The sequence below is a fragment of the Aspergillus welwitschiae genome (genome assembly GCF_003344945.1).
Source record: "Aspergillus welwitschiae strain CBS 139.54b unplaced genomic scaffold BDQ94scaffold_56, whole genome shotgun sequence".
Taxonomy (NCBI): domain Eukaryota; kingdom Fungi; phylum Ascomycota; class Eurotiomycetes; order Eurotiales; family Aspergillaceae; genus Aspergillus; species Aspergillus welwitschiae.
This window is the reverse complement of record NW_020798750.1, coordinates 131,955-142,947: the sequence shown is the minus strand read 5'-3', so window position 1 is coordinate 142,947 and position 10,993 is coordinate 131,955. Positions and strand designations below refer to the sequence as shown.

Genomic DNA, 10,993 nt, shown 5'->3' with positions numbered 1-10,993 from the left:
TGCTGCAAGTGCTTTTCTGCCGACTAACGACTTCACCCCCAACAAGTGGGACTACCATGGCAGAAGGCAGAGAGAAATATTGTCGTTGTTGGCGTTAAATGAACGTGCTGCTCCGCAGTAGCCGCCTCGGTCCACCAGTACACATGGAGTGGGGCTTGAATGAAGAATTCAGTAAGTCGAATGTAAATCGGGTAACATTCACGAAGCTAAATGTACAAATGAACCGATGTTAATTTCCATGTGTCTGAATCACCACTTCAGTCGTTTTCATTATGCCGGTCTCAGTCCGATGCAGCCTCTGCTCATCACTTTCTCTCCAATTCCCGGATTCGCCGTCGGAACTTCCCGCAGCTGTGACATCGTAGACAGTTGGTGGTACTCGGGGCATTGACTTCATGGCAATGTCGGTGCTGCGCTGGACATAATATCCCTGGGTGTCGTAGCGGTAGGCAGAGGCATTGCGGCGCCCCGTGGTCAGGCTGCGGGTCCCATCGAGGACCGATTTCAGTAAAGGCTTGAGACTAGGGAGGCAAGCGGCGAGTATAGCGACATTTAGCTCGGCACTGGAGATGGCAAGGGAGTCAGTTTTCCTTCTCTTTAGATTCTGAGCTTCAGGGTACCCACCAATTCCAAATCATGAAAGTGTCGTGTCTTCGATGGTTAGCTTTAAAAAATCGCACTCTTTGTCGGGTAGTGTAGCACATATCCTTACCGATACATGTTTTGCTCCTTAAGTACGTTGACCTGTGAAACGATCTTGACAATTCCAGCGACGCAGGCCCTAGTCGACGATCAGTAAAAATAATTCGGAAGAACTGTAGAGCTGACTGACAGATATCCCAGACTCAACACTCCTATTAGTGAGAACTTGGTTCGCCAGTTGACCTGAATCCCAATGAAAAGGGGAATTGGCAAAGTTGCAAAGATGACATCGGTGACAAGGTTGGTAACTAATCAAGTGATGGAATGGTGTGATTAGAGAAGTGGTATGAAATATATGGAAGCGTCATGTCAAACTTACTGCTATTCCAAAGGCCGATAGCTGTATATGTATCACTGTCAAAACAGCGGGCATGAGGCCGCAAGCTTGTATCCCACGCTGCTGCCACGGGAATGCATTGCAGAATGAGTGTAAGACCACAGGCGATGGTAAATGCCACCAGAAAAGCTGCCGTTTATTAGATATCTGTCATACAGAACAAAGTCTTGAGCGTTGATTCAGGTGCACCCACTGATCGATCCAACTAGGGCCTTGCTTAGGAGACTTGACGAGAAACGTCGCAAGAATACAGCCAAAGAAATTTTCACAAGACTAAGCCCGACCATGACAATAAGTGAGTGATAGTAAACCAGCTTAGACAAGACTTGCTCATCTTCATCGGTGATGTCTTTGCTAAAGCGACCCACACCATGCTGAGCTTCCAGCACAAAACAGACTAGGACACCAACGGCACACAGCTATTTTACCTGCAATTAGGAAGCACTCCCATGAGCGATGAAATAGAACAAATGACTCACCCACGCTACGGTAATGATGTATTCTTCTGCATTGAATCGTCGAAGAAGATATCCTCGCACATAGCATCGGAGCCACAGTACCAATGTTGACAGCCCAGTTAATGTACCAACTGCCGCGAGAATTCCAGGGGCATTCGAGCCACCTGACTCATCACGAAGCCAAAGTAATTGCCGTGGATCACCGGCTCTGCCGGGAAGGGGAGTCATGCTGGCCGCGAACTGCTGGCCCTGTCACGGAGGACGGACAGAAGCTCGACGCATCCATGTCCCCGTGTCGGGGATGCCTTGCAGCGCCCTTTTCTACTTTCAACCGATCTGTCATCACTGCACAAGACTGTGGAAGCCCCCAAAGGCCGCCTTGGCACCTGCAGAGATAGCGCCCGGGTCTCGAAGGATGCTTCGGTTCCTGGGAGTCTATTACAAATGGATACCCCTAGCATTCCGGATGAAGAGGACGACATCCCACCAGTCGTATCAGCGCCGAGTTTCGGGCGGAAGGTAATAGATTAATTGGACTAAACGTCAAGATTTATAAGTCAAAATGGAACCACACTACGGAATCTCTAGGCGACTAGCAGGGTTGTCGCGGGATTTAGTGTCATCGAAGAGGGTTTGGGTGCTGACGAAGTAAGCGATAATCTCCGGGATTCTGCACACGGCACAGTAGCACAATCAGGATATTTATTCACTGCGAAGTCTACAGAATTGCAGTGATGCGAGAAACACTTCTCTTGAACCACTGATCTGCCAAGGAAGGTCACGCTGCCTATCATTGGATTCCCATGTGGAAGACGCTGGTAGGGAGCTGATCGCGACGATCACTCTGGGGGAGGAGCCGACTCACAGACCAGAGAATGAACATTCGCAAGGGACGCAACCCAGCGGGAAATCGGAGGCAGTTCGGAGGGTCGGAGATTGGCGAGCTCCACCCAGTGAGCCTATATTTGACGGTGGAGATTCTCACGGAGCATCTCGATATTATATCTCCAGTGACCACTACACGACCGGTTCGCTAGTGCACCGCGGACCTCTTCCGGCGGCTGCCCCGATTCCGACGGAGTGTCTTGGCAGTAAAGCCAGTTTCAGACGATGTATCCACATCCGAAGTTATCCCTGCTCGCGTGGCAGGCTTTTCTGTTGGCACGCGTTGGATGGTGGTGGATCCTTGTCATGCGAAGATGATTATGGCTTCATTATCTATTCACCGCACTACAGCGCACAATATTTCAAGTAGCGCATATGGCTGTGACGATTTGATGCACCCCACGAAACCAAACAAATTCCTTTGAGCCTGTCAGTCGTGGATCATCCAACCCTGGCGTTAGTCCCCACTTGGCCTCGCTTGGAGACGCGCCGGTCCGCCACAAAGCGGATTAGCACCGTTAGCATCATTCTAGACTGTCAACACCTGCCAGCAGTCCAGTTGCTCCAATTGCTAGCGTACTTATGATATTACCCGTCTTTCAACGGCCCAATGGACATCTTACAAGATTGCACTACCGTTCGCCCTTCTCCACCACGCCTTAGGGGAAAACACTGCCAGCCATGGACTAGACCGCGCCCACTGTGTGCAATCTATTGTCTCAATCGTCTGAGGGCTAGGCTTCCGACTTCCGAAATGGCACCTCGCCAAAATGGGCCGATAGCCGTTGGATTGGCCTGCAGCAATGCACGTGGTGGGGAGCAAAGCAGTATATAGAGGTCTTGGAGGACCGGGGTTCCCTCTTGAACGACTCCAGCTTGACACCAAGTCCTCCTCTGGTCCAGCGAGTTGCACCGACAAGCAGGATGCGTCTCTCTATTCTATCTGCTGCTATTGCAGCTTTGACTGTCACTCCCGTGTCGGCAGCTACTCAAGATCCTGTCGATGTGCTGGCGAGCAAGGCCTTGGCCACCAAGCGTGCCTATCTGGCGCCTGAGGGCTCTTCCAACTCCAGCTGCAACATCAACAATGCGGCTGTTCGCAAAGAATGGTAACTTTAACTGGCATTGACTATCCCCCAGGCTTCGAAGCTGACAATACGTCTCATACAGGGGCTCCCTCGCGCCAGAGGACCGCAAGAAGTACACAGATGCTGTTCTTTGCTTGATGTCCAAGCCCCCCAGGTCTGACCCGAACTGGGCTCCGGGTGCCCGGAACCGTTTTGATGACTTTGTGGCGGTTCACATCAACCAAACCCTGTATATTCATGGCACAGTATGTAGCGATTGGAAAACAAGACCAATCGAAACCCTGCTAATCTTACTGGCTAGGGGAACTTCCTCACCTGGCACCGCTATTTCACCTGGGCCTATGAGAATGCTCTGCGTACAGAGTGTGGCTACGATGGATACCAGCCATACTGGGCATGGAACAAGTACGCTGCCAACCCCATCAACTCGCCCGTCTTTGACGGCACCGAGTACAGCATGTCTGGTAATGGCGACTTCGTTCCACACAATGGCACCCCTGCGACTGACTATACCATCATCCCACCGGGTGTTGGTGGAGGTTGTGTCCGCAACGGCCCCTTCGCCAAGTAAGCTTCCCCCCCCCCCCGTTTGCTCACTCTCGAATTGGATACTGACGCGCCGATGATCAGCATGACCGTCAACCTGGGACCGGTTGATCCTACCCTGCAGATCCCTGGCCTCGTAGCCCAAAACGGCAGTGGTTTGGATTACAACCCCCGTTGTCTGCGCCGTGACATCTCCCCCTGGACCGCTCTGGGCTGGACCAAGTCTAGCGATGTCATGAGCCTGATTGAGAAGTGCGACAACATCTCCTGCTTCGAGTGGACCATGCAAGGGTTCTTTGAGGAAGGTTTCCTGGGCGTTCACACGGCCGGCCACTTCACCATTGGTGGTGACCCGGGTGGTGTAAGTTGCATATTGTTCTTTTGCGATGGGAGAAAGCTAACTTAGCTCTGCAGGATCTGTACACTTCTCCCGGTGATCCGGCATTCTATGTCCACCACGCTATGATTGACCGCGTCTTCTGGATCTGGCAGAACCTGAACCCTGCTAACCGGACCTACGTCGTCAAGGGACCAGACTTCATTGATGGTCTGATTGCATCGCCCAACACTACCATTCATGACTTGCTCTACATGGGCAACCTGACTGTCTCGCGTGAGATTTATGACGTGTTGGACACCACGGCTGGCACTCCTCTGTGCTATATTTATGAGTAAACTAGTTTAGAATACCCGAAAGGGAATGGAATGATATTGTAATACTGTGTATCGATTCCGAGCAAATTGAGCTGTTCTTCCACGATAATAAAACCATGCCATGCCGAGGAAGTCCGTCCAATCCAGCGAGATGGTAAGCGAGAAGCGTTCCCATTGCCAAGATCCGGAGCCCTCCGACGGTGGTTTTGTTGCGGAGGCCCTATTCTCAGGGAATGGAGTTGGGCAGCTGATGCCGGTGCGGAGAGGATTGCGGCAAGCACTGGAAGTCAGAGGCGAGAAATTACTTGCAGCAGCTGTGGAGTCGATCTTGGCCTCGCAAGGGCTGGGGGTTGGTACGGACCCACAGTCGGTGCACAGGATGATGCTCCCCAAGTTCTCGTGGGCGGCACGTCCATTGCTCACAGCTGCCATCCTCGTAGCGGAAATGCCTGGCGACGAAGTACCATCCTTGATGGAAAACTAAAACTGATGGCGGAGGGTGTCAGGATATCCGAACCTCAACGCGTCACTTTGTATGTAGGGAACGTGAGCAGCTGGATACTCGAAGCTCCCAGGTAAACACGAAGCTGCCTTCAATGTCCAAATTCCCGGTTCTTCAATAGAGGAAGTGAGGGTCACTTGTCATATAATTGGCGTTCAAAAAGGTGAATTAAGCCCGAAAGTCTGTAGCTTTCATTGGCTTCGACGGTTCCCGCTGCATGCTATAGGAGAGCGTTGGGTTCAAGCTCGACAGGAAATTTGGGTTGTGGATGGCAGGTATGATCGGAGTGAGGGGAGAGGGGACAGTGACATTCTACTCTACGACGATACTCAATGGGTTGCCTACATGAGCGCTGAAGCAAAGTCTCGCACAGCTTTGGGTTAAGGCTCAATGTCAATGGACTTGTGGCTCCCCGGAATGTTGAGCCGCGTTTGATGAGTTGGCTTTTGTAGTTTGCAATGACTACCTGGATCGCGTCGATCAAAATCCAAACAATTGAACAAGCCTTATGCCACAAGTCCGTCTTGAATCTGCAGTTAGAGAGCCACCTTGATGGATAGAGAAAAACAAGGGAGACGTTGCAAACGTATGGTCTCATTCCAGACTATATACCTGCTGTTCGAAATATGACTGAAATACCACTAGCTGGACCGGTAAAGTGTAGGTGAGGCTATAGTAAAATTTGGCATAGCACATCTGCAAAAGGGAGTATGATCCAATGGGGACCTCGATTCTGCCAGAAGGCCAATGCTCAGGATGCACTTTTACGGACCAGTCACTTGACTGGATACATTAGTTGACGACATTTCAACGCAAACAGTTGTATAATTGATGCATTAGCGCTTAAGGCTTGATTTAACTACAGCGCAGACAGATATAAAAACATGGACATCTGCGGCTGGCTTAATGACCAGAGTCTATTACTTCCACCGTGTTTCTACGTAATGGGGGTAGATAAAACGCCAGTGTGTAGAAATAAAATTACTGCTCTGTTTCCCGAGTACATAAACCGCTCCAATTTCCGAGAGAATTTGGAGGCTTTGGAACGAAGTGCCCATGTGAAAGGACACTGTGGGTGTAAGATCCAATCAACTCGGGAATCATTAAGTTAATAAAAAAGAAGCATATGATTCAGGTATTGATTTGCGCTATTTTTGTAGCCAGGTGTATCCTACTTGTCCACTGTCATGGTATGGGGAGATAACAGACAAGTATGTGATGGTGTTTATGCCTTTCTTTCGTTTACTGAAAAACATCGTTGAGTTCAGGAACAGCGCTCTGACTCTATCTGCAGGAATCCCTCTTTAAACAATAATGCCAAAATGGACTTAACCCTTCTTCTGGACAGGCTCGGAACAATGTATCTTCCACATGAGACCCAGCACAGTTTACTGCCACATATCATCCATAATCATGTTTTCGTTGTCTTTCTTCCAATCTTCATAAGTGCGATACAAGTACTCCCGGGCGGCTGGGTGGTTTCGATAGTATGTCTCATGATTGATCTCACAGACGTTATCCTCTTTTCCCTTGTGGGCGGCGCAAAAAGAGCGATTGCATAGAACACATAGCTGGATTGGGAGTGTATCTTGCAAGTGTGGCTTTCTCAACCGCATTCTGTCATGGATATGGCATGTTCCAGAAGAAAAAATTTGGGGCTAGAATCCTAATAGTTCGAAACGAGAACTCTTGGTGCTATTTAGAGAGACATACCATTGTGATATTTTTTAACGGGGTTGTGTTGTTGGGGCTTGGTGGGCCTTATACTGCGTTTTTGACTGAAAGATGATAATCGGATATCCCAGTGGGGAGAGCGGGGTACTGCCTTATAATGAATTCCAATCTTTGAAAGTTGCGGGGCCGGCTAATCTCACACTAAACTGCATCGCATAACAGTACCATATTTTGGCACTAGCTGCGTCAGACTTAGAGGTCATTCGTCGGTGCGTAGGCATAGATGCCAGGCTGCAGCAAGGCGCGTTCAGAGGACCACGTGTCGAGGAATATGTGGGTTACAAGAAAGATAAGACCGCCTGAGTGGCTGTATATGTCGCTAGGTCGCCAGGTCACCAGGTCGTACTAGTTCTGGTCTTTACCAGCACGACTGTTCAGTACAAAGTGGTTACTAGTTGGTTAGTTAACAACTAGTTAGTTAACTATTGAACGAAGAAAGAGTAAGAGTAGTTATGACACTTTGCAAAATAGTGTACTTCATTTTACTCTGCACGACATTCTAACTGTTCGAGGTAATTAGAATTCTTGACAACAGCGTGGTAGATATGTACCACGCCCCTCCCCTCCTCCCAGCAATTATGGTCAAGTTGCGTGTATAGTCCGAGTCACGATGGTGGATAGCTTATAAAGAGTGTTTGTTGTTTGGAAAGGGCCAACGGCTTCTTTTATGTCTAATCATTTGCCCAGAATATCTACATCCCCAGATATCGCAAGCAGCGTCAAAGCTTTGAAATCCGGATTCGCACCAGGCTGGTGCCTAATAATAATGCTCATCGGTCGCATGCGCGAGGTTACATTCTGTAAAATTATGACACTTTGCCGGCCTATATTCTCCCTTTTATCCCGTAGCGATCTCCCACCTGCATTAACAGGTCGAAAAACCTCGTGCGCTTCTTCCCTACCTTAGTGTCTTTAAGAGCTTCAACCTTTAGGCACAGCCATTGCCAATCCAGTCCCTTATCTTCCCTGAGAAACTGAACTCACTGAAGAAGTGCACATCCAGCCGTCGCTTCCAGTAGCTGGGATCCATTATCCACTTCAGAGCACGCAACATTTTTCGGATATCATTATGATCCAGCCGGTCTATGATCATGCGTTGCAGTTCTTGAGGAAGCCAGGTAATTCGTGAATCGACTGCGCGAGAGCCCACATGCATGTATACACCGCGGGAAGCTCTGGACCTACACTCTTTTACCATTTGGCGGATAGAAGCCGTAGCAATGGGGTCTGCACTCAGAACATAGATGTCAGTATGCGACAATCACTTAATAGCATGCGTGACATGCGCAGATGACCTTCGAGTTGAACCAGTTCTCTGATTGGGACGTAGAACCAATATTGGACATAGAGTCTCCGGCGCAAACAGCGTTGCCGCAATGCTTGAGAGACAAGAGAGAGATCCCCTTCCGAGTTCGACCGATTGTTTAGTCGGAGGAATTCGCGCCAGCACAATGAATGTACGAGGTATCCGGCTAAGGTGGTCTGCTTCTCCATGTCATCACCAATCATAACCAACTTCGGCGCCACCAGACGGTCAGGATGTAGTTGTTCGGCCTGCCGAGTTTCCAGGACCGCTTCATTCTGGTCCCGTGGCGCAACAAATCTGGGTCTCTCATCCTCAGGATCTTCATGCCACCAACGTTTTTGGAAGGGCCTTCGAGCCACACCAGAGAGCTGGTACGCTTGCACTTCCGGGTTATACATGACTGGAAATGTTTAGCATCCATGTGAAGTTCATCGTCCTAATGCAAGTTACCTATCCGAAAAAGGGTGCGCCAGCCGGCAAATGATAACGCGTATATCTCCTCGATTCTGTGAGCGGAATAGATTAGTGTATCTTGCCCAGATTCAACAGTAATGGCTCTGCGGAAGTCCATTGGCGTGCCGTTAAACTGGCTGCTGCAGATATAACAGAAAGCATCTCTCTCGTATTTATCAGCGAACGCTTCGTATTCGGACCAATACGAACGTCCCGAGGATCCTGAGGAGTCCCATCCTGGGGAGTGCCATCCTGCTGAGGGAGAAGGAGGCTGTTCCATTTCGGACTTTACTATGCTCTGGCAAGCGGGTCTGATGTAAAAAGCTCACTTGGACTTCTCCTTTCTGATCAGATGCAGTGATGGTATATTTATACAAAATACTTGCAGTGATGTGGGTCATGACATCAATGGCACTGCATACCGAAATCGTCCCGCGGACATGGGTTCCGTCGCTTGCCACATGGGAAATACGGAGCTGTGTTCAAGCCGGTAGTATAATAAGTACGTAGTTTTAACATGTGTTCGTACACCCCAGGGTTGGTATGCCAAGGTGAACCTGTCGGGCCTGTGGGGGGTGTCGCGACGACTATTGCTGAATCTTCTAGCTTGGGAGACTGATATTGAGTCTATTGTCCGGGCCATAAGAGAAAACATGGAAAGCTTAGATGTTTTCGGTATCCGAATTCCACGACCACGCAGGGTGAATGGGCCAACGCGTTGGTAGATGACCGGAAGCCAGCCGTCTGATAGAGCGGACTGTTGATAATAAAAAAGTCTAGCAGCTTAATGTCTTCAGAGCTGACCAGGTAGCATCCACTACTGCTTGCACCCTTTCTCTTCGTTTCTTTCCTGTGTTCAGATCGCATTAAGTCTCTCATGCTGCCCGGCCGGCGGGACGCCGGCTGGTTGGTGGGACTAGCCCATGGTTCGGATGAACTCAAAAAGGGTAAGCTGGAAATTCGTGATAACAACACTGAAGCCTCGCGTGAGACTGCCTACAAGGGTGAACAACTTGTGAACTGATAAGCAGTAATTCCCACTTGGCCGAAATTTTGCCCCCCCGCCAAACTCGACTCGGGCTCTCCGACCCAACTTCGAGCAGACTTCTCCGAGGCTCGTGGGTCTTTTCCGATCAGGGCAGGCCTTTGATACGCTGGGTTTCAGAGCTAGTGCTGTTAGTGTGTTTCCCAGGATGCTTGCTAGCCAGAAATTCACCCACAGGATGGCCAGGATCGCAGGGTCTATTTCAGGGTCCGCCGTTCATGGGTCCCTTAAAACACTTGGCTGTCGCAACTTGCCATTCTCCCTTCTCATCCGCCGTTTCTCTCGTTTTCGTTCCTTCTCTGCTTGCAGACTTGACATCCGCTCCTTAGCTACTGGGGATTGCCCACGTGTCATTCTTTATGCTGCCAACCATGAAGGTTACCGGTTTCTCCGCCGTTCTGGCGCTGTCTCTTACCGCGCAAGCTCTGGCTTCCGAATTTGTGGGCTGCTACTCGTCTTCCGGCAGCTTGGTAAACAAGGGCTCCAGTCAATTCCAGTCCACTGGATTATGCTCAAGCATTTGCGGCCGTAATGGAGCAAGCTATGCCGCTACGTCAAATAGCATGGACTGCTACTGCGGCTCTTCGCTCCCCCCCAGCGCAAACCTGGTCTCTAAGTCAGAATGCGACGTCCCCTGCCCCGGATTCCCGTCGGATTTTTGTAAGTCTCGCCATCCCACACACATTACTTTAAGATACCTCGTCTCGTTAACGCAAAACTTGCTTGGGGCGCATATAGGTGGAGGCGATGGCTTCTGGTCGGTTCACAAGACCTATATCGGGGGCGATGATGACGACGGCGACAGCTCGGATGACGGGAATGGGGACAGCCCTTCGGGCGATAACTCGGGAGATGGTCCAGATGATGGTCCAGGCAGTGGTCCTGGGAATGGCCCAGATGGCGGTCCAGGCCAGGGTCCAGGGGGCGGACCGGAAACTACGACGGCATCCAGCATCACCATCTATCCTACTTCTTCTGCAGTTATCACGGTGACATCGGACTCCGCGGTGACAGGCACCAGCTCCCCATCTGCCACTGTCCCGAGCAAGGAATCGTCCAGTGTCTCCGTCGCGACGGCGTCTCCAACCACAGCCACGTCGGGGGCCAGTCGGCGATTCCGGTTCCTGTTTTTCTAAATTGCTTCCAGACCAGCATCACGTAGTTGCGGTCGCCCAATACTGTTTGCCCACCTGTCAAAGCAACAGAACTGGGCAACACCATTTTTTCTGTCTTTGATATAAGCCTTCGCGAGTGGCTCGTTTTGCAGCGGTAGCTACTCCTGT

At 50.3% G+C, this 10,993-nt stretch overlaps 5 protein-coding genes across 5 annotated transcripts; 2 read left to right on the top strand and 3 right to left on the bottom strand.

Moving 5' to 3' along the window:
- Positions 1-229: 229 nt before the first annotated feature.
- Positions 230-1,725, bottom strand: BDQ94DRAFT_175528 (oxidoreductase; the record flags this gene model as incomplete). Its single annotated transcript, XM_026772518.1, has 7 exons — positions 230-563; positions 625-651; positions 719-781; positions 833-950; positions 1,022-1,168; positions 1,233-1,458; positions 1,519-1,725. 7 exons carry the CDS (start codon positions 1,723-1,725, stop codon positions 230-232), a joined length of 1,122 nt encoding a protein of 373 aa, XP_026620635.1.
- A 1,581-nt stretch (positions 1,726-3,306) lies between these two features.
- On the top strand, positions 3,307-5,249 carry BDQ94DRAFT_184478 (tyrosinase family protein; the record flags this gene model as incomplete). The annotated part of the gene is made up of 7 exons (XM_026774654.1): positions 3,307-3,491; positions 3,553-3,715; positions 3,772-4,037; positions 4,101-4,377; positions 4,431-4,672; positions 4,702-4,802; positions 4,861-5,249. 7 exons carry the CDS (start codon positions 3,307-3,309, stop codon positions 5,247-5,249), a joined length of 1,623 nt encoding a protein of 540 aa, XP_026620634.1.
- A 1,221-nt stretch (positions 5,250-6,470) lies between these two features.
- BDQ94DRAFT_112202 (uncharacterized protein) lies at positions 6,471-7,109 on the bottom strand. Its single transcript, XM_026763588.1, has 3 exons — positions 7,047-7,109; positions 6,886-6,993; positions 6,471-6,830 (listed from the first exon to the last, which is right to left on the bottom strand). Exons 2-3 carry the CDS (start codon positions 6,886-6,888, stop codon positions 6,561-6,563), a joined length of 273 nt encoding a protein of 90 aa, XP_026620633.1. The 5' UTR covers positions 6,889-6,993; positions 7,047-7,109; the 3' UTR covers positions 6,471-6,560.
- Positions 7,110-7,834: 725 nt separating this feature from the next.
- BDQ94DRAFT_184477 (uncharacterized protein) lies at positions 7,835-8,945 on the bottom strand (the record flags this gene model as incomplete). Its single annotated transcript, XM_026774653.1, has 3 exons — positions 7,835-8,133; positions 8,202-8,612; positions 8,663-8,945. The coding sequence occupies 3 exons, from the start codon at positions 8,943-8,945 to the stop codon at positions 7,835-7,837; spliced, it is 993 nt and encodes a 330-aa protein (XP_026620632.1).
- A 1,136-nt stretch (positions 8,946-10,081) lies between these two features.
- BDQ94DRAFT_175524 (WSC domain-containing protein) lies at positions 10,082-10,846 on the top strand (the record flags this gene model as incomplete). Its single annotated transcript, XM_026772517.1, has 2 exons — positions 10,082-10,370; positions 10,449-10,846. The coding sequence occupies 2 exons, from the start codon at positions 10,082-10,084 to the stop codon at positions 10,844-10,846; spliced, it is 687 nt and encodes a 228-aa protein (XP_026620631.1).
- Between the last annotated feature and the right edge of the window lie 147 nt (positions 10,847-10,993).